Consider the following 23,835-nt stretch of genomic DNA (forward strand, 5'->3'; position numbering starts at 1 on the left):
AGTACACGTCCTCCTCGGACATTAATGATCCCACACTTGGACACTCGGAAGAGCTGTTCACGTTTCCATTCACACATTCTGGCCTCTCGCCAGCTCATATTTAAGTGGGTCATGAGGAGATCGTCTGTACAGATGGCCAAATATTTGAGCAGCCACGTTCTCACGAAGTTGGCAACGTGTCTGTGGTGGACGATGATGAGACACAATTGTCAGGAAGTCAGGAGGAGGAGCAGGGTGCAGAAGAGGAAGACGACGTGGTGGATGATCCAGTAACTGACCCAACCTGGCAGGAGGATATGCAGAGCGAGGACAGCAGTGCACAGGGGGAGGGAGGCGTAGCATCACAACAGGCAGTAAGAAGCAGGGTGGTGGCCCCAGGCAGAAGTCAGGCAACCGTTCCCCGGAACAACACGACGACACAAGGTGCCTGTACAAATGTTAGGTCTTCCCGAGACTGGCAGTTTTTTAAGTTGGATCCAGATGATTCAAAAAAGGCCATTTGCAACACCTGCCGTGCCAGCATCAGCAGGGGTACCAAAACTAGCAGCCTGACCACCACCAGCATGATCAGGCACATGTCAGCCAAGCACCCGACTTTGTGGGAAGTACAACAGAGTCGAGGAGCAGTGCTTGCTGATGTCACTGCTACGTCTTCGCTGGTTGTGCATGCGAGCCAATCCCCTGTCCATGCTGCCTGCGAACAAGCCTCCTCCACTCCTGCACCTGCAGTTGCCTACGCAGAAAGAACACCATCATCAAGCACGTCCTTGTCCCAGCGCAGCGTTCAGTTATCCATTCAGCAAACCTTTGAACGCAGGCGCAAATACACTGCCAACACCCCACATGCCACAGTTCTAAATGCTAACATTTCGTGACTGCTTGCGCTGGAAATGTTGCCTTTTAGGCTGGTGGAGACAGAAGCATTCCGTGACCTGATGGCGGCAGCTGTCCCACGTTACTCGGTCCCCAGCCGCCACTATTTCTCCCGGTGTGCCGTCCCCGCGTTGCATAACCACGTGTCACAAAACATCACACGTGCCCTGAACAACGCTGTTTCACCCAAGGTCCACCTAACCACAGACACGTGGACAAGTGCTTGTGGGCAAGGCCGCTACATCTCGTTGACGGCACACTGGGTTAATATTGTGGAAGCTGGGACCCAGTCTGAGCGAGGGACGGAACACGTCCTTCCCACACCAAGGTTTGCAGGCCCTACCTCAGTCAGTGTTTCACCCACACTCTACAGCTCCGGAATGTCATGCTCTTCAGCCTCCTCCTCCTCCTGCGCATCCTCATCCACTGTACCCTCCACACCAGTCACAAGCTGGAAGCACTGCAGCACTGCCTCGGCGAAGCGGCAACAGGCTGTGCTGAAGCTAATCTGCATAGGTGACAAACCCCACAATGCAGAAGAGCTGTGGACAGCTCTGAAACAGCAGGCAGATCACTGGCTCACACCTCTGAACCTAAAGCCAGGAAAGGTCGTGTGTGACAATGGCCGTAACCTGATGGCGGCTTTGAGGCGAGGCCAGCTGACACATGTTCCATGCGTGGCCCATGTGCTCAACCTCGTGGTTCAGCGGTTTCTAAAGTCATACCCAGAGCTGTCTGATCTGCTGGTAAAAGTTCGCCGCCTGTCTGCACATTTTCGAAAGTCACCTACTGCTTCAGCCGGCCTTGCCGGCTTTCAGCGCCGTTTGCATCTTCCGGCTCACAGACTGGTGTGTGATGTCCCCACGCGTTGGAATTCAACTCTGCACATGTTGGTCAGGATATGTGAGCAGAAGAGGGCAGTTGTTGAGTACCTGCATCACCTAAGCCGTCGGGAAATGGGTCAAACTCCACACATAACACCTGAGGAGTGGAGATGGATGTCAGACCTATGTACCATCCTCCAAAACTTTGAGGACTCCACCAAGATGGTGAGTGGTGATGACGCCATTATTAGCGTCACCATACCGCTACTCTGCCTTCTAAAACGGTCTCTGCTGAAAAACAAACATGATGCATTGCAGGCGGAGCGCGATGAGTTGCAGCAAGAAACAGTAGTGGGTGTGGGTGATAACACACAGCCCAGCCTCGTCTCATCACAACGTGCAGTGGAGGACTATGACGATGAGGAGGAGGATAAAGACATGGAGCAACTCTCCGGCCAAATTGAGGATATGACATGCACACCAGTCATATCCTCGGTTCAGCGTGGCTGGCCAGAGGACAGGGTAGATGAGGAGGAGGAGGAGGAGGAGGAGGAGGAGGACAGCATGTTCAGTCATCTTGTTGGTCAGGCTACTGAAGTCCTGGCTGTTAAGAGTCTGGCGCACATGGCTGACTTTATGGTAAGCTGCCTGTCTCGTGACCCTCGCGTTAAGAACATCTTGGCCGACAATCATTACTGGTTGGTAACACTGTTAGACCCACGCTGCAAGGAGAACTTTTTGTCTCTTATTCCCGTGGAGGAGAGGTCAACCAAAATGCAGCAGTTCCGGAAGGCCATAGTCACGGAAGTAGGCAAAGCATTCCCCTCACAAAACGCTAGCGGCATAGGTCAGGAATCAGTGGACAACCGAGGCGTACAGCCGAGAGAGGCACAAGTCCAATCCGCCAGAGGTAGGGGAACAGTCTTTAAGATGTGGGACAGTTTTCTCAGCCCCTCACGTACCACAGCCCCTGAGGTGCGGGGTAGTGCCACAAGAAATCCTAAGTTTGCCCAGATGCTGAAGGAGTACCTTGCAGATCGAACAACTGTACTCCGACATTCCTCTGTGCCTTACAATTATTGGGTATCCAAGCTGGACACGTGGCATGAATTGGCTCTCTACGCCTTGGAAGTCCTGGCCTGCCCTGCTGCTAGCGTTTTGTCAGAGCGTGTTTTTAGTGCCGCAGGTGGAATCATTACAGATAAACGCACCCGCCTGTCAACTGAAAATGCTGACAGGCTGACTCTGATCAAGATGAACAAGGGTTGGATTGGGCCAGACTTCACCACACCACCAGCAAATGAGAGCGGAATTTAAAGTTTGCCATGTACCTCCAGTCACCCATGGGTACACACTTCTGGACTTTGGATAATCGCTGGACTGCTCCTCCTTCTCCTCATGCGCCACCATGATGATGACCGTTACAAATTGCAATACTTAGGCCTTTGTTTCAGGTATACCCCCAGTGGTAAATTTTTTCGCCCATTCTTTGCAGAATGGACATTACAACGACAGGAGACCCGCTCCTTTGCAATGGGAACAATGTTTTGAGGCCCTCATGCACGTCTCTACCCAGGGACAATGTGGAGCCTCCCAATTTTTGGCTGCCCTGCCTAAGGGCAATACTATAATACACCCACTTCCTGACAATGGACACTTAATGTTTTGAGGCCATCATGCACGTCTCTATCCAGGGACAACGTGGAGCCTCCCAATTTTTGGCTGCCCTGCCTAAGGGCTATACTATAATACACCCACTTCCTGACAATGGACACTTAATGTTTTGAGGCCATCATGCACGTCTCTATCCAGGGACAACGTGGAGCCTCCCAATTTTTGGCTGCCCTGCCTAAGGGCTATACTATAATACACCCACTTCCTGACAATGGACACTTAATGTTTTGAGGCCCTCATGCACGTCTCTACCCAGGGACAACGTGGAGCCTCCCAATTTTTGGCTGCCCTGCCTAAGGGCTATACTATAATACACCCACTTCCTGACAATGGACACTTAATGTTTTGAGGCCATCATGCACGTCTCTATCCAGGGACAACGTGGAGCCTCCCAATTTTTGGCTGCCCTGCCTAAGGGCTATACTATAATACACCCACTTCCTGACAATGGACACTTAATGTTTTGAGGCCCTCATGCACGTCTCTACCCAGGGACAACATGAAGCCTCCCAATTTTTGGCTGCCCTGCCTAAGGGCTATACTATAATACACCCACTTCCTGACAATGGACACTTAATGTTTTGAGGCCATCATGCACGTCTCTATCCAGGGACAACGTGGAGCCTCCCAATTTTTGGCTGCCCTGCCTAAGGGCTATACTATAATACACCCACTTCCTGACAATGGACACTTAATGTTTTGAGGCCCTCATGCACGTCTCTACCCAGGGACAACGTGGAGCCTCCCAATTTTTGGCTGCCCTGCCTAAGGGCTATACTATAATACACCCACTTCCTTACAATGGGCACTTCAGGTTTACAGGCCCTCATGCACGTCTGTATGCAGGGGCATTGGTGAACCTCACAATTTTGGACTGCCCTGGCAAAGGAAAATACTACAAAGACTCAGTCACTTCCTCAAAATGGGCACATTAGACTCAAGAGGCCTTCATGTACGTCTCTTCTCAGGGACATCGGAGTGCCACACAATGTTTTCACGTAAAATCTTTCATGTATTAATCTCAAAAAGTAACATACACCAGCTCTATCTCACTATTGGGTATGTGCCCTTAAGATTTCTGCCATGAAAAATCATTTTGGGGTCATTTTCGAAGGTTTTCTGGTGAGTCCGTAAAAATGGCGTGAAACGCGGACAAAATTGTTCACAGCTGTGACTTTTGAGTGATAAATGCTTCAAGGGGTCTTCCCCATGCTGTTGCCATGTCATTTGAGCACTCTTCTGAGACTTTTGTGACATTTTTAGGGTTTCTACATGCTGCCGGGGGGTCATTTCACAAAAATACTCGGGTCTCCCATAGGATAACATTGGGCTCGTTGCTCGGCCCGAGTACACGAGTATCTTGGGAGGCTCGGCCCGAGCTTCGAGCACCCGAGCTTTTTAGTACTCGCTCATCACTATTTATTATGCTCGGTTCTAATTTGCCCTGTTGCATGCCCTCATCAAATATGGTGGCTATGGACTCCATCCTGTGCGCGCACGGGGCTCTGATCACTCCTCCCCTCTGTGTCTGGTGATCTAATGGTTGTCGGGTTGTGCGCATGCGCACTCCCGCTTCCTGAACGCCGGACACAGTGGAGGATGGGCACCGGATCTCCGGGGCGCGCCACAATAGGATGGTAAGAAATGTTCATTTTGGATATAAGCAGCCCTGGATGTCACCTCTGCACCTCCCGATGAAGCAATAAGCGAAACGCGTTGAGGTGCAGGGTGGTGTGTCAGGCTTGAACACGGGAGTGTTCCTGGTGGGTCATAGTACCTTCATATATACTTTGGACTTATTTCATCCTCCTTGCTGAGAGGTTATTTTTCCTCTTGCATTGCATATATCTGAGCATTGGTTCATGCTCACAGGACTAGAGATGAGCGAACCGGCCGTGGTTCGGCTCGAGTTCGGTTCGTCGAACGGAGGTCTCGAGTTCAGTTCGGCGAACGTTCGACGAACCGAACTCGAACCGCATAGGAAACAATGGCAGGCAATCACAAACACATAAAAACACCTAGAAAACACCCTCAAAGGTGTCCAAAAGGTGACAAACAACTCGCAACACAACACAAACACATGGGAAAGTGACAAGGACATATACTCATGCGAAAATAAAAGAGCAGGACAAGGAAAAAGAGGAGGAGACACAGATATAGGCATGGCACGTCCTTCTAAAATCATGTAAAACACCACAAGGTGACTCCAAGCGGAGTTCTCCCTTTTTTCCAAAAATTGGGCCACACACACACCCCTTCAGTGGCAGCACTTGTGCCCCAGTTGTACACTTCACAGCTAGATTTTCATCAAGCACATTCAAAAATACGCCATACTTAACCGTCCCCAGGATGACACCGGGGTAGGTAGCAAAGTCTTTCCTGATCCCAGCTCTGTGCATCTTGGATCATTTTTAAAAACAATGTAAGCAAGGGTTACTCCAAGCGGAGTCTCCCTTTTTTCCAAAAATTGGGCCACACAGACACTCACCCCTTCTGTGTCAGCACTTGTGCCCCAGTTGTACACTTCACAGCTGGATTTGCATCAAGCACATTTAAAAATACGCCATACTTAACCGTTCCCAGGATGACCCCGGGGTAGGTAGCAAAGTCTTTGCTGAACCATGACTTGTTCATCTTGGCTCCTTTTAAAAAACACAGCAAGCAAGGGTTACTCCAAGCGGAGTCTCCCTTTTTTCCAAAAATTGGGCCGCACACACACCCACCCCTTCAGTGGCAGCACTTGTGTCCCAGTTGTACACTTCACAGCTAGATTTGCATCAAGCACATTCAAAAATAGGCCATACTTAACCATCCCCAGGATGACCCCGGGGTAGGTAGCAAAGTCTTTGCTGAACCATGACTTGTTCATCTTGGCTCCTTTTAAAAAACACAGCAAGCAAGGGTTACTCCAAGCGGAGTCTCCCTTTTTTCCAAAAATTGGGCCGCACACACACCCACCCCTTCAGTGGCAGCACTTGTGCCCCAGTTGTACACTTCACAGCTAGATTTGCATCAAGCACATTCAAAAATACGCCATACTTAACCGTTCCCAGGATGACCCTGGGGTAGGTAGCAAAGTCTTTGCTGAACCATGACTTGTTCATCTTGGCTCCTTTTAAAAAACACAGCAAGCAAGGGTTACTCCAAGCGGAGTCTCCCTTTTTTCCAAAAATTGGGCCACACACACCCCATCAGTGGCAGCACTTGTGCCCTAGTTGCAAACAGGATGTTTTGATTTGCATCAAGCATATTCCAAATCCACAAGCATTTACTCTCCCCAGGATGACACAGGGGTAGTAAATTCCTTGTGGATCCATGACTTGTTCATTTTGATGAACGTTAGTCTGTCCACATTGTCACTGGACAGACGCGTGCGCTTATCTGTCAGCACACACCCAGCAGCACTGAAGACACGTTCAAAGACAACGCTGTCAGCTGGACACGACAAAATCTCCAAGGCGTAAGTTGAAAGCTCTGGTCATTTTTCAAGATTTGAAGCCCAAAATGAGCAAGGCTCCATTTGCAAAGTCATGGCATTGATGTTTATTTGGAGATACTCCTGTATCATCCTCTCCAGCCGTTGACTATACGTCAGACTTGTTGTCTCTGGTGGCCTTGCAAAGGAGGGTCTAAAAAAATTATGAAAAGATTCAATAAAATTGCTGTTACCAGCACCAGATACGGTGCTACTGGTACGGGTAGACTGTTAAAGATGACGAGACCGTCCCATGTTTGTCAAGTTACAACTGGGAGATTCACTCCCTGCACCTGCACGGTTGTTTGGTGGAAAAGCCGAGCTAAGATCGAATAACAGCTTCTGCTGATACTCCTTCATACGTGCGTCCCTTTCTATGGCTGGAATTATGTCACAAAATTTGGACTTGTACCGGGGATCTAATAGTGTGGCAAGCCAGTAGTCATCATCACTTCTAATTTTGAAAATATGAGGGTCATGTTGGAGGTAGTGCAGCAAGAAGGCACTCATGTGTCTTGCGTAGCCATGCGGACCAAGTCCACGCTGTGTTTGTGGCATAGAGGTGCTAACCGTTCTTTCTTCCTCTGACATCTCCCCCAACCTCTTTCAACTGAAATTTGACCAAGGTCTCCCTCATCCGCTGAGTCTTCCATGTCCATGGACAGTTTGTCCTCCATTTCTTCATGTTCTCCTGCACCTTCCTCAACATTTCGCCTGCTACCATGCGCCCTTGTTGATCCCTGTCCCCCATGGTCCCATGCCTGCCGCGTTGGTGATGATGAACGTCTGGACCTTGGTGATGTTGTTGTGTCTTGCGCATATGAATCCTCCTGTAGTTCCTCCCCTTCCTGTTGACCCACCCCCTGACTCCGAATAGTGTTTAGCGTGTGCTCCAGCATGTAAATGACTGGAATTGTCATGCTGATAATGGCATTGTCAGTACTAAACATATTCGTCGTCATGTCGAAACTGTGCAGAAGGGTGCATAGGTCCTTGATCTGAGACCACTCCATCAGGGTGATCTGCCCCACCTCTGCATCTCGTTGGCCCAGGCTATACATCATGACGTATTGCACCAGGGCTCGGCGGTGCTGCCACAGTCGCTGTAACATGTGGAGAGTCGAATTCCAGCGTGTCGCCACATCGCATTTCAGGCGATAAACCAGCAGGCCGAAAGACTTCTGGAGCGATGCAAGTCGCTCAGCTGCGGCGGTTGAACAGCGGAAGTGAGCAGACAGTTTTCGTGCCCTGGTCAGAAGGCCATCTAGGCCGGGATAGTGTGTTAAAAATTGCTGGACAACAAGGTTCAACACGTGAGCCATACAAGGCACGTGTGTCACCTTGCCCAGGCGAAGGGCTGCACCCAGGTTTGCAGCATTGTCGCACACGGCCTTACCAGGCTGCAGGTTGAGTGGAGACAACCATTTATTAAACTCAGTCTCCAGAGCTGCCCACAACTCAGCCGCTGTGTGACTCCTATTTCCAAGACATGTCAAGCTAAAGACCGCCTGATGCCGTTGCGCTCTGCTACCAGCATAGTAATGAGGGGTGCGTGATTCCTTCTGCGCAGTGAGAACGCTGGTGGCCTGACCAGGCAGGCTTGGGGCGGAGGTGGAGGACCCAGATGAGGTGGAGGAGGCAGAAGCAGTGGAGGAACTTGGACAGACAGAGGATTGACACACAAGTCGTGGGGACGGCAAGACTTGTGCAGCAGACCCTTCACCATCTATCACCATAGTTACCCAGTGCCCAGTCAGCGACATGTAACGTCCCTGTCCATGTTTACTGGTCCAAGTATCGGTGGTGAAATGCACCCGTTCACACACAGAGTTTCTCAAGGAAGCGGTGATGTTGTGTGTGACATGCTGGTGTAGCGCGGGCACACCTTTCTTAGAGAAGTAGTGGTGACTGGGCATCTGGTACTGGGGCACAGCGACAGACATAAGGTCTCTAAAATCCTGTGTGTCCACCAGGCGGAAAGGCAGCATTTCGGTAGCCAAGAGCTTACAGAGGGATAAAGTCAACCTCTTAGCTTTGTCATGGGTCACAGGAAATGGCCTTTTATTTGTCCACATCTGATTGACAGAGATCTGGCTGCTGTGTGTAGACGGTGTTGAGTAGGGTGTCCCTGGAAAAATGCAGGTTTGTGAGGAAAGTGCAGGCGGAGACATGATGTTGCCTTCATCCAACGTTGGTGCTATCGATGTCTGAGAGAGCTGTACACACGTATTTGTTTCCCCTTCCAAACCAACTGACGACCTACCAAGCAAACTGCCTGTTGCGGTTACAGTGGTGGAAGTTGTGCGTGGAAAACCAGGTGTGACAGCTGTCCCCACAGTCCTAGAAGATGAAGAGCGCGCGGATGCACTGGAAGGGGCAGGCGGTGGATGCTTCGCTCCGCTAGGCCGCATTGCAGCACGGTGAGCCTCCCACTGGGACATATGATATTTATTCATGTGACGATTCATGGAAGAAGTTGTCAAACTGCTGAGGTTTTGCCCTCTACTAACAGAATCACGACAAATTTTACAGATCACATAATTTGGGCAATCTTTTGCTATGTCAAAAAAGGACCAATCTAGGCAAGGCTTAGAGGGCATGTGACCTGCTGAGCCCCCCCGACTAGTGCTCAGAGGCAGAGTGGTGGCTGAGGATGCAGTTGTAGACATGCTACCAGTGCTCCGACTCTGTCCAGGAAGGCGCAAGGTAACTTCGTCGTCGGTTGCATCCTCCTCCACCGCCTTTGTTGACCTCCTCGAGTGCCTGACCGTGGGTTGACAGTAGGTGGGATCTAGAACTTCCTCATCAATTGTTGTGTTTGCACTCCCCTCACCCTCAGACTGAGCCTCTTCTTGCCCTGACCGAATATTTAAGTTATCATCCCAATCTGGTATCTGCGTCTCATCGTCATCAGTATGTTCCTCATTGTCTATAACAACAGGTGTTACAGTTTGTGAAAAAGGGTCAACATTATGCTCAGAAACTTGGCTTGAATCAGAGTCACAAAGGTTCTGGGCATCACTGCAGACCATTTCCTGGTCTGTACTCACTGTAGCTTGGGAGCAGACTTCTGATTCCCAGGCTATAGTGTGACTGAACAGCTCTGCATACTCAGCCATCTCAGTTCCACCATACTGTGCAGGGCGGATGGAGACTTCAGAGCTGGGAGAATGCAAGTGTGATTGGGCTGACAACTCAGAGGACTGGTGTTTTTTGGATTCGGTAGTTGAGGTGGCGGAGAGGGCACTTGTTGGACCACTTGAGATCCATTCAAGCATTTTCCTTTTTTGGCCATCATCTACCTTTGTTCCAGTTGTTCGTGTCCGTAAAAAAGGGAGCACATCCGATTGTCCACGGTAAGTAGTAGACATCTTATTTTTGCTGGAAGATGGTTTATCTTAAGCAGATGTTAATGGAGCTTTGCCACCTTCCCCATGGACAAACCCTTTTTTTCCTTTTCCAACACGCCTCTTTCCCTTTCCACCAGCATCTGTCATTTTGCCACTCATTTTGATTGCGACAAGATTGTGCACTTAAAATGTGGTAGTAAAAATTGAGAGGTGGTGTAGATTTCAGCGGTGGTCTAGCTTTATTAACAGCAGAATAAACAACAATAATTATCCCTGACAATGCAACTACGGCCCTTAAACTGGCAGCATAGTTTGCTAGTATAATGGCTTAGTAACAATGAGTTTGAGTGTGCAATGCAGGCAGACATGCTGCAAATATCTTTGCACTAGTGGGACAATACAGAAGTCCAACAGCCACGTTTAGGATGCCACTAAGTTTCCTCAGTGTTTGCTAGTATAATGGCTTAGTAACAAATGAGTTTGAGTGTGCAATGCAGGCAGACGTGCTACAAATATCTTTGCATTAGTGGGACAATACAGAAGTCCAACAGCCACTTTTAGGATGCCACTAAGTTTCCTCAGTGTTTGCTAGTATAATGGCTTAGTAACAATGAGTTTGAGTGTGCAAAGGGCAGGAGGGTACAGTGGCAGGGTTGTGGGTCTGCGTACAGGAAAGGAAGCCTCCCTTTCTATCCCTCCTAATGGGGAAATGCAGCGAGGAAATCCCTGACCTTAGCTACACAGACGCTGTCATCTTGTGCAGCTGTTAAAATCTGTTTTCACGGACCTGACTGTCACCTATGGCTCTGACCCTGCCGGTATTAGCCCTTAAAAGGACTAATAGAAACTTCTATCCCTATTCTGTATAGCGCTGTGTATAGAGCGTACACAGCAGTATCGGAGACAGGAGCTACGCCAGCGGTGACTGACACCATGACGCAGAAGGCAGATAATGGCGTGCTGGAGGAAAATGTCCGTTTTTATAATGCATGGACATGTGACATGGACATCCTATCACACATGCCGTTGTTTCTCTGGCTAAAAGTCCACTTAGCTGTGTGTGTGTCTGGGATTGGCTGACATGCTGGCCCGCCCCACTACACGCACGCGCTTAGGGAAGGAAGACAAAGGAAAAAAAAAAATGGCAATCGCCATTATCCAAACAGCAGTGATCTGAATGCGCTGTTCCCGCACACTATACACTGAAATTTCATAATAGTGTGAGTCACAGAGTGACTTACACTATTACAGCGAAAAGCCAACTAGTAATTAGCTTGTCTTTTTGCTGCTAGAACCGTTCTCGAACGTATCTAGAACTATCGAGCTTTAGCAAAAAGCTTGAGTTCTAGTTCGTTCTAGAACAGCCCCCAAAATCACTCGAGCCGCGAACTGGAGAACCTCGAACCGCGAACCGCGCTCAACTCTACACAGGACAGCCTTGCATTGCAATCATTTGAGTGCTGATTCATGCCTACAGGACAGTATACACTTTGATCCTGATATTGTATATGTGTTTTTTTACAAGTTTTCAGTGCACTCTTATGATATGACATTCTGATTGATTGTTACTTATTGCAATTCACTGTGCTGATAACTGTACTATGTGAGACTGATATATTGACACACTGCAGTTGTGTTGTCTCTGTGGGCTGTGCCATGTACCTATTTCAGCCTGTTCTGTACTGACACACTTCCCTGACTGGCTATGTATATGTTTTTAAGCACATTTGCACTTTGTGTTGCACTCTTTTTGTGTCTCTGGAAAAACCTTTTACAAAATTATATATAAATAAATTTTCTAAGATTTCTATAAAGAAAGTATTGCTTGGTATTTAATTTAAATAGGATTACATGGATAATGATTATGGAGTTTCTATGTAGGTTGTTTTATTGCTAATGGGGAATCTCCATGCTACATGTGCGAATATGGACCTAGTTATTCAATTTCTCTTTTTCAGTGAAACAGAAGCAATTGCAGAAGGTACTCAGTTTTAATTTTTTTTAAAAAATCAAGTGAAAGGTCCTCTTTAAAGGAATGTCAACTTTTTTTCTTTAAATAGATCTAAATATATATATTATTTATCTGAAAATGTGTTCAAACCTATGACTTTACTTATAAATGTCAATAGAGATGACTGGAACTGTTGAGATTTGAATTTGCCAAAACACAGGGATTTTACAGAAAATTTTGATTTGCAATGAATGTATTCCCCCTGAATTGAATTCCTCTTATGCCTCGCTGGTCTGGAGAGATTCTGGAGCATATTAAATGTAAGATGTAGAAAAAAACCAGCTAATACTTAACTTCTCAATTCCGCTGCTAACTGTTCCCTTTACGGTCCACGGAGTTTATTTTTATGGCCTCTGAAACAATGGACATCTTCATGCTAGCTGGGACTTTTGGCCACGATTAGGCCAGGGACGATCATAAGTAGGAACATCCCTGGCCTAGTTGCAGGTGGAAGTCCTGGACTAGGGTGTGTGTTGTAAGGTCACAGCGTAAAGGAGGCCTAGGGTTTCATTCCATGGCAGATGCCATTTTGCTGAATTTGCACAGAATTACAAAAGATCCACATTCTGGGGACTACGGACTATTGTAAAGTTCAAGTAGAATTCAATTCCAGTTGAAAAAATCTGCCCAACTCTAGATTTCCTTAATATCTATTAAAAAACAAATACTTTGAAACATACCTTATTTGCTATTTGTGAAGTCCTGTTGCTGTTAAATGTTCTGCAGCACATGCTTTTGTATACAGTCAAGACTATATACTATTTTTTTTTAAAGGACATATTTTTAACATATATATATATATATATATATATATATATATATTTATATGTACACACTATGCATCAGCACAGTGCAAATAACAAATCGATAAACTCCACCATTGCTGTGAACGATAATAACATAAAGCACTTAGCATACTTACCATTTTATTGACCAAAGAGTACAAAAGGCATCCAATAACATCAACATGTACCTAAATATGGATAGTCCCTATTCACAAGTCCTGAATGGGGTAGTGAAAGAAAACCAGGTGTAGCTAGCAATTCAAGCCTTGTCTGGAAAGGATGTGCAAATACGGGAGCTGAGCCCTGGAGGGGCCACACCTTCCAATGTATATTACAAGAAAAGGACCCACATATCTTTAGCATTAAAATAATGTACAAATAGCTATGTGGCCAACATAAAGACATATACATACATGGTGCACACTGTTCCCGTCACATCTTTTGATCTTCCAGGACAAGAGTAATGCGGGCTTTACACGAGACGAGCTATCGTGCGATGCATCATCGGGGTCACGGTTTTCGTGACGCACATCCGGCATCGTTCACGACATCGTCTCGTGTGACACCTCCGAGCGACGCAGTATCGCTCACAAATCATGAGTCGTGTACTCGTCGCTCATTTTTAAAAAATTGTTTAATTAAAATGGCGCCGGTTGTTCATCGTACCCGAGGTAACACACATTGCTCCGTGTGACACCCCGGAGACGATGAACACAGCTTACCTGCGTCCCGCAGCACCTGCCAGCCATGCGGAAGGAAAGAGGTGGGCGGGATGTTTACGTCCTGCTCATCTCCGCCCCTCCGCTTCTATTGGCCGGCGGCTGTTTGACGTCGCTGTGACGCCGAACGTCCCTCTCCCTTCAGGAAGAGGATGTTCACTGCCCACAGCGAGGTCGCTCAGCAGGTAAGTACGTGTGACGGGGGTTTCACGACTTTGTGCGACACGGGCAGCGATTTGCCCGTGATGCACAAACGACGGGGGCGGGTACGATCGATCGTGTAATCGTACGATCGGTCGACTCGTGTAAAGCCCGCATTACATCATCTGTGTGCCATACTCATCTTTAGTAGGGACCTATAGATTTATTTTTGATTTATTCATTCATAGTCAAAGCAGCCAGTGCGGTAATTTTTCATTTTATGTAGGCTTCACTATATGATACTTGGATTTTTTTGTGTCTATAAAACCCTTTAAGGCTTTATGCACTTAATAGTGCATGGAATAGAAAAAATACAATACTTCTGATGGATGGTGCTCTGTAAGGGTCCAAATCCGTAGTATAGTAGCAAGCCAGGTACTCCAATAATGATAAATTGATAATTTTATATAAACAGCATACAGTTCATGTAACACAAAACGTTTTGCTCTGTTTAAATAAAATTATCGATTTATCATTATCCCACAGAATCCTGCACTAGAATCCTGAATCAATTTCTGGAAGATGGGGAAAAATGAGAGTTTTTTCTAAAAAATTGAGGGACAATATCATCCCAGATAATCCCATTACTCCAATTTTTCATGGTTTACCCAAAACCCATAAAAATGAGCTCCCCATTCCATTGCGTCCCATTATATCCAGTATTTCGTCGCTGAATGAAAATATAAGTAAATGGGTCAATTTTCATTTACAGCCTCTGATTCCTAGAACGCCGGGGTGGGGTGTGGAGGATATTTAGTCCTCTCTTGATATTTTGCTATTTTTCTAATTACATAGATTAGTGTAGGGACCTACAAGTATTAGGAACTGTGACGTGGTTTGTAGGCTACCGTTATTTTGGCCATAATATCGACTAATACCTCATATATTGTGTATTTATTTTCTGCACATGACATTTTATACAGGGTGCAGCCAGGCCTCTTAATGTTTGGACTTGCATATTGGAGACTCAATCCCTATATGGTGCACGCTAGTAACGGGCAGCCCACCTGGTCGAATAGTATGGCCATGTAAGAGGCTGCTGACTGGGTTACTATGTGCCTGTAAGTGTGAACGGAGCCCTAAGCAAGCCAATAGTGTGCAATTTTACCATCCAGCAATCACCCCCTCCATATTTTGGAGTTATGTCAGTGATTTGCTCCTCTTGCACCTGTGATACTTCCATCTATTGGGAGTCTGGTTGCACCCTGTTAGTGCATTAGTTTTTCTTGCCTGAACAGTTCCTCACTGCTTTTTCCTGCTGTGAGTACAGTCATATGAAAAAGTTTGGGCACCCCTATTAATGTTAACCTTTTTTCTTTATAACAATTTGGGTTTTTGCAACAGCTATTTCAGTTTCATATATCTAATAACTGATGGACTTAGTAATATTTCTAGATTGAAATGAGGTTTATTGTACTAACAGAAAATGTGCAATCTGCATTTAAACAAAATTTGACAGGTGCATAAGTATGGGCACCCTTATCAATTTCTTGTTTTGAACACTCCTAACTACTTTTTACTAACTTACTAAAGCACTAAATTTGTTTTGAAACCTCATTGAGCTTTGAACTTCATAGGCAGGTGTATCCAATCATGACAAAAAGGTATTTAAGGTGGACACTTGCAAGTTGTTCTCCTATTTGAATCTCCTATGAAGAGTGGCATCATGGGCTCCTCAAAACAACTCTCAAATGATGTAAAAACAAAGATTATTCAGGGGAAGGATACAAAAAGGTGTCTCAGAGATTTAAACTGTCAGATTCCACTGTGAGGAACATAGTAAGGAAATGGAAGAACACAGGTACAGTTCTTGTTAAGCCCAGAAGTGGCAGGCCAAGAAAAATATCAGAAAGGCACAGAAGAAGAATGGTGAGAACAGTCAAGGACAATCCACAGACCACCTCCAAAGACCGGCAGCATCATCTTGCTGCAGATGGTGTCACTGTGCATCGGTCAACAAAACAGCTCACGTTACACAAGGAGAAACTGTATGGGAGAGTGATGCAAAAGAAGCCATTTCTGCAAGCACGCCACAAACAGAGTCGCCTGAGGTATGCAAAAGCACATTTGGACAAGCCAGTTACATTTTGGAAGAAGGTCCTGTGGACTGATGAAACAAAGATTGAGTTGTTTGGTCATACAAAAAGGCGTTATGCATGGAGGCAAAAAAACACGGCATTCCAAGAAAAGCACTTGCTACCCACAGTAAAATTTGGTGGAGTTTCCATCATGCTTTGGGGCTGTGTGGCCAATGCCAGCACCGGGAATCTTGTTAAAGTTGAGGGTCGCATGGATTCAACTCAGTATCAGCAGATTCTTGACAATAATGTGCAAGAATCAGTGACGAAGTTGAAGTTACGCAGGGGATGGATATTTCAGCAAGACAATGATCCAAAACACCGCTCCAAATCTACTCAGGCATTCATGCAGAGGAACAATTACAACGTTCTCGAATGGCCATCCCAGTCCCCAGACCTGAATATCATTGAAAATCTGTGAGATGATGTGAAGCGGCGGTCTATGCTCGGCGACCATAAAACTTAACTGAACTGGAATTGTTTTGTAAGCAGGAATGGTCAAATATACCTTCATCCAGGATCCAGGAACTCATTAAAAGCTACAGGAAGCTGCTAGAGGCTGTTTTAAAGGAGGATCTACAAAATATTAATGTCACTTTTATGTTGAGGTGTCCATACTTTTGCACCGGTCAAATTTTGTTTAAATGCGGACTGCACATTTTCTGTTAGAACAATAAACCTCATTGCAATCCAGCAATGTTACTGAGCCCATCAGTTATTAGATATATGAAACTGAAATAGCTGTTGCAAGAACCCAAATTGTTATAAAGAAAAAAGGTTAACATTAATAGGGGTGCCCAAACTTTTTCATATGACTGTATTCTAAATTGTGGAGGATATTTAGTTCTCTTTTTGATATTTTGATATTTTTCTGTTCCAAGAAGGGGAAATCATTAAGTGCGATTTTGTCACAGAGTTTAAAGTTGTAAGGGCTAATGCTCATGCCCGAAATGTAATGTATGCCAGTACACGTTACAAACGCAAAAATTTGATATGAATAAGATTATAAAAAAAAATGTATTAACTGCAATACGAACTTATTGTATATACTGCAAAAAATGTGAAATTAAATATATAGGTTCTACAATAAGGAAAATAAAAAAAACGGATAGCGAAACATATCACTTATACCAAAAATAAAAATTCTGGATATTCAGGTGCATGCAAACACTTTGTGGAGAAACATAATACCGTAGTGAGCTGCATAATTTCACATTTTATGGTATAGAGAAAATGAATGCTCTGATTAGAGAAGGAGATATACGAAAAAAACTTTCGTTAAGAGAACTATATTGGATTATAAAATTGGATACAATATACCATAAGGGAATGAATTATAGGAATGGTGCATAGTTGTATTGACTTGCTTGTAGGAACTCATGGAATAACTTGTGATTATACAAATGATCTTCATATGTGTATTAATTGCTAACAGATGTTTATACGATCATTGGTTGTTGAATTAGTGCTTTTAAACCTTGTGTTATAGTGATTTTGTATCTCAGTGACTAAGGGCATATTTTCCTGAAACATGTTGAGATGATAATTCAACCCTCATGATGGTTTAAAATAACCAGATAAAGATGAATATTTTAATTATGTGAGATTGACATAATTCTATTTACCTATAGAATAGATGCAACATACGATTTATATACCATATTTTTCGGATTATAAGACGCACTTTTCCTCCCAAAAATTTGGGTAGAAAATGAGGGGTGCGTCTTAAAATCCGAATACAGCTTACCGGGGTGCTGTTTGTGCGGCGACCGGGTGCGTTCTGGCGGCCGGGTGCCTGTGGCTGCGTGCAGGCAGCCGGGTGCCTGTCGGTGCCGGCTGCCTCTCTATACGTGTGGGCGTGCGGGCAGCTGGGTGCCCGTCGGTGCCGGCTGCCTCTCTGTGCGTGAGTGCAGGCAGCCGGGTGCCCGTCGGTGCTGGCTGCCTCTCTATGCGTGCAGGCGGGTGGGAGGGCGGACAGCCTGCTCGCTGTCACTCTGTGCGTGTATGCTTCGGGCGGGTAGCTGTGCAGCAGGTGTCCCAGTGTGTCCACGGTCCCAGTTTCAAATGATGGTGACGGGAGTCAGCGCGTGTGCAGATGGAGCTCTTGGATGGGAGCTCCATCTGCGCACGCGCCACTCCGGGAGTCAGCACGTGCGCAAATGAAGCCCTTGGATGAGCACTCCATCTGCACATGCGCCGCTCCAGGCGCCATCACTTGAAGCGGGACCGCGGACACACTGAGACACTTACTTCACCGGCCTGCTTCACCTGTCACCCACAGCCACGGACCCGCCGCGGCTCCCACCATGGACCCAGCGTGGCTCCCACCACGGACCCGCCGCGGCTCCTGCCACCACTGACCGCTGCTGCCGCCACGGACGCCGCCACGCCTGCCGCCACTGACCACCACTGCCACCATGGACCCGCTGCGGCTGACACTACTAATCCACCGCGGCTGCCAGCACAACCTCTGCCTCCTGTGACCCCGCTTCACCACACTGCTGCCCCTCTCCGATAAGACAGCACTGGATTTTAAGACGGACTCCATTTTTTTTTTTTTTATCTTTTTTTAGCTCTAATTTGGGGTGCATCTTATAATAAGGTGCGCCTTTTAAAACGAAAAATACGGTAAGTATAGTTAATTGCAAGATATCAGAAATGCACAAAAATCAATTTCTTACAAGTCGATGTCAATGATAAAAGAGTTATCCTTTCAGAAGGAGTAGATGAAAAAAAAATGCAGCATCCTTAGATGAGTTATCGGAGACAAGTGAAAACATTCCTGGATGCTTGATATGTTGAAAAATAATGTGAAACCCACCTCCTGCCACTTACCTGTATCCAACGCATGCTGCTCTGTGGTCTGCGTTTACACCAGCAATAAGTCATCATTTTTCAAAACCGCTGTGACCTGTGATTGGTTGCATAGTCAGGTGACTGTGCGTCATCAGTGACATCACAGGTGACGTAACCGCTGCGGAAGTCACCTGATTGCAGTGTGCAGGTTGCAGTGGTTCTGTTGTTGCCTTCAATGGTAATGTCTTCCTTTTGATGTTAACACAGACCATGAAGCTGCTTGCGCTAGATCCAGGTTAGTGCCTTGAGGTAAGTTTTGCTCTGTTTGGAATTTTTTTAACATACCAAGGCATCAGGAAAATGTTCATTTTGCCTGTCCAACCGGTTTAAGGCAGGAACTAGACCTTATCCATTCAGAAAAATTATATTTCTCTCAGATTAGATTGTAAAAATACTGCACATATCGTAATAACTCCTTTTGAGTAGACATTTATAAAAGTTTATGGAATGACGCTAATATCATATTATAGAAATCTTGCATCACACTCATAGGCACCAGGTATACAGAGCATAAAAATATGTGCCTCCGACAATGAGAATGTTCAAGGAATTAAAAACAACATTTACACTCAATGAACAGACATTTTTATCAATGTAAAGCCTTGATCTAGGGCCATGGCATCAGTGATTCATCTGCCTGTTTCTATGAATGGCACCTAGATAAGATGTTTTATCACATAAGTAAAGTTTCCATGTGTGTAAAAGTTCATTGATGTGCGTCAACACAGATAAGTGACTTTAAGTCTGAGCCAATGCAGTTTGGAAAGATAAATTAAACTGTTGATTACATTCTGAAAAGTTTCCCTTGCGCACACTTGTGTAAACACTTTGCTTTCACTATCACAACTATGTACATATAGAAACTTTTGTTAAAGGAAATGTAACATCATCTGTGACTTTTATTAACAGATCAAAATATTAAGTGTTTCAGGTAGCCTACAATTGTCTGCCTTGACTTCACAAAATGCAGCATTATTAATGATTCATTAACATTGAGGTAGCTCACTTTTCTAATACCATGGCCTGGCTGACCACATATCTGTTCACATCATGTTTGGAGCCTATACTGGTATACTGTATATTATTACAATATAGTTCTAACAGAATTGTAATATAGCATACAAACTACATACGTTTAGCGCATAGAACTGCATATGCATAGAAGAGAATTGTCTACAATATCTAAATATCCATTGTGTTATATGAAGAAATACAGTGGTTGAAAAGATAAATGTTGAACACGTCACAAATTTTTGAAGTAAATATATTTCTAGAGGTACTATTAACATAAATTTATCATGAGATATTGGTAACAACCCATCCAATCCACACAAGCATTGAAATTAAACCATAGATGTCCATATATTTACTGATGTGTAATAATAAGAAATGACACATAAAGTATTGACACACTTACTGAAATTTATTTAAAACTTTGCATAAAATCCTTTGTTGGTCATCTTTAAGATCACTCCTATATGTTGAATCTAGTCACATGCATGGCTTAAGTGTGATTTTGGCCCATTTTTCCACACAAACACTCTTCAAATCCTGAGGGTTCCATGGGCTACTTTTATGAACTCTAAAGTTTAGTTCCTTCTATAAACTATTGATTGGATTAATGTCAGGGTTTGGATGGAACATTTTAAAAGTTTTATTTTCTTTCTCTAGAACCAATTGACCAATTGAGAGTTTCCTTGGCTGTGGGTTTGGGATAATTGTCTTGCTGAAATGTCCACACTCGTTTCATCATCCTAGTAGATGGCAGAAATTTTTTTCATTTCACTTTTTCAAGAATGGTTTGTTACATTTGTCCATTCATCCTTCCTTCAAGTATTTGAAGTTTGCCAGTGCCGTATGCTGAAAAACAGGCCAACACCATAATGTTCCCACCTCCAAATTTCACTGTTGGTATGGTGTTTTTGGTGTAATATTCAGTTCCTTTTGGCCTCCAAACATGGTGTGTATTATGGCATCCAAAGAGTTCAATTTTGGTCTCATCTGACCAAACTATATTCTCCCAGTATTTCACAGGCTTGTCTAAATGTTGTTACGTTAACTTCAAAATCATTTGAATATGCTTTTTGTTTAGCAGTGTTGTCTTGCATGGTGAATGTGAGATTTGCCATGGACGTTGAGTGCATTACTTATTGTTTTCTTTGAAACAATTGTATCTGCAGATTCAAGGTCTTTCTGTAGTTCTACACAGCTGGTTCTTGTCTACTTGACAACTCTTCTCATAATTCTTTTCACTCCTCTTTTTGAAATCTTGCAGTGAGCACCTGGGCGTGACAAGTTTACGGTTAAATTATGTTCTTTCCACTTACGGATTATGGCCCCAACATTACTCACTGGTACCTTCAATAGTTTAGAAATTATTTTGTAACCAATGCCATCAGAATGTTTTTCAACAATAAGGTTGGCAGGGTCTTAGGACAGTTCACTGGTTTTACCCATCATGAGATGTTTCTTGTGTGGCAACTTGGTGATGAGACTCCTTTTCATAGAACCAACGGACATTATTTTTTTATGTGGCAGGATTGTTTTCTGATTACTAATAGATTTCAGCTGGTGTCATGACTTTCCATGGCTTTTTGAACCTGTCTTTCTTCATGTGTTCAATACTTTTTCCGTGTGCATTTCTTATTATTGCACATAATTTATGGACATCTATGGCTTGATTTCTTTGCCTGTGGGAATTGGTTGTTTTTTTCCCAAAATCTGGTGACAAATTCATGTAAATAGCACCTTTAGGTTATGCTGCCATGATCACGATCATTTGAGTTTTTCATACTGCAGAATTTCTGTGCCACCTTAGCTTACTTGCATATTTTTTCATTGCATTTTTATGTTTTTGACACTACGTTTTTGCCTTTGTTTGGTGTGACATCCTTTAAATAAACCTGTTTTGTTTTTGAAACTTCCTGGTATTTACATCATTAGATGCAGATTGCATGCATTTTTGGTGCTTTTTCACCCCGTAAATGCACCACAAATACATGTGTCTTTTACCTGCAGATTTCCCACATCTAATGCAAGTCTATGGGAAAAATCTGCACAGAAACCTGAGTGTTTCCACAAGGGAAACTGACATTCTGTAGCTTGGAAAACCGCACCGCAGTCTAGTTAATGCCCCATAAAAAAAAAGCACAATGGACATGAGATTTCTATTAATCCAATTCATTTTGCCTGTATTGTAAAATGCAGCATTTTGGATGCAGCTAAATCACACTGCATCAAGAATGAAAGTAAAATTGATCATGGGAAAGTACTTTTGGAAAAAAATGTACTTAGAAGATTGGTGACGTGTACAATACTTATGTTACCTACTGTATTTGTTCTGTAAAAATATAGCTAGTAATGGAAATTTTACTGGAATGTCCCTAAGTAATTTCATTTAATTGCTATGAAAGTGTTCCCTTGACAAATTTTAAGAAAACAATAAGCCCACAATGCTTTTGTGTACTCTGTCCTAGAGTGGATAAGTTAATTTAGATCTTAAAGAGGATTTATCATATCCTGGGAAAGTTCATGAAGCAAAAGGAGCCTACAATTATTATTTCTTAAATATTCTAATTGGGAAAATTAAATAAATGATTTAATATTCGAAGCTCTGACCCTATATTGGGAATAGACTGGAATCAGCTGAAATTTGGGTCTCCATTGACTTAATACAGTGACAGCTTTATGAAACTTCCTGCTCCTAATCTTGCGACTGTGTGCAGCATGTATCACCTGGGATCTGTGCTTCTGTCTCAGGAAATTAAGAGGCAAAATAGGAAGGATTTCAAAGTATTATGGAGATTGATGGTCTTAAAATTCCACCTACTGATTCTTTCTTTGGTTTTCTCAGAAGTGATAAGTGTTCTTTAAATATTTTTGTCATTGTGTAGTTCCAGTGTCTTACAGGAAATATTTCCAATGTTTATATGTTATCTCCAGAGTCAAGATATATGCTTTGTATGGTATATTGCACATGTCTAACATAGACTCTCATTGAAAACATAAATATATAGACATACAGGTTTATGACATGCCCGCGCCGGGGCCGTGGGGTGACTCGTTACCGGGCCGTGGTTTAGGTGGTTGTGACAGGACATTGTGGTTGGGAGGCCCGGTTCCGTGACCCCGGCAGTGTCATTAAATAAAGGTGTAGAGGATGATATTAGGTTCGTGACTACGCCACCTGTGGTGTGCAGCCAGGTATTAGCCGCCACTGCGAGAACTCTCTCTTCTGGGGCAGATGGAGATACCATTAAATGATAACTGTAGATTACAGTAATAAAATCTATACATTTGATTAATTTATACATAAAATGCTAATGTACATAGAGATTCTTTATGATAAATGATGTTCAATGCTCAGAGTCAGTCCATAAAAAATACATAAAGGCATACAGTATATTTGAATACTTTAAAATTAAACTCACCACCAGTTACAGAGTTCCCATTGTCACATGGCAGACAGGTAGATAAAGTGCTTGATGACTGGTTATCTGGATTATTTGCATTGGTATCTTGAGTTTCTGGCTGTCTAGCATCTTCCACACTGGTTGTGTTCAGATTTATCTCAACACCTTTCAAGTAAAAGGAAAATGGTAAATGGATATAAAGCTGTGTACTGCTGCATGCAATTCACTGTATGATTTAATAGTCACAAGTTTACCAGTAATAATCATGTGATGACAGAAGTTTGAATTCTGAAGTGGTCATTTTTGGCCAAAATTCTATATACTGTAATACAGACTTATAATAATCACGGCAGTACGGTGGCTCAGTGGTTAACATTACAGCCTGTCAGTGTTTGAGTTCTGGATACCTATCCCATGAAGAACAACAACCACAAGGAGTTTTTATGTTGTCATCATGTATTTGTGGCTTTCTTCGAGCTACTCAGCTTTATTTCTTCACTACAAAGACATACTCATAAGAATTAAATTTTGAGCCTCACTGGGGACAGAGATAATTTCTGTATAGCGCTGTGTGAAT

General features: G+C 44.2%; 1 protein-coding gene across 2 annotated transcripts in view; it reads right to left on the bottom strand.

The window, feature by feature from the left end:
- MYO16 (myosin XVI) overlaps positions 1-23,835 on the bottom strand; it is a 926,147-nt gene that overhangs the window by 38,069 nt on the left and 864,243 nt on the right. For both annotated transcript variants that reach the window (XM_075336677.1, XM_075336676.1), the window contains exon 33: positions 23,277-23,423. In XM_075336677.1, coding sequence (XP_075192792.1) covers positions 23,277-23,423 — 147 coding nt within the window. The remainder of the gene's footprint in view (positions 1-23,276; positions 23,424-23,835) is intronic.

The sequence above is a fragment of the Anomaloglossus baeobatrachus genome, chromosome 2 (genome assembly GCF_048569485.1).
Source record: "Anomaloglossus baeobatrachus isolate aAnoBae1 chromosome 2, aAnoBae1.hap1, whole genome shotgun sequence".
Taxonomy (NCBI): Eukaryota; Metazoa; Chordata; class Amphibia; order Anura; family Aromobatidae; genus Anomaloglossus; species Anomaloglossus baeobatrachus.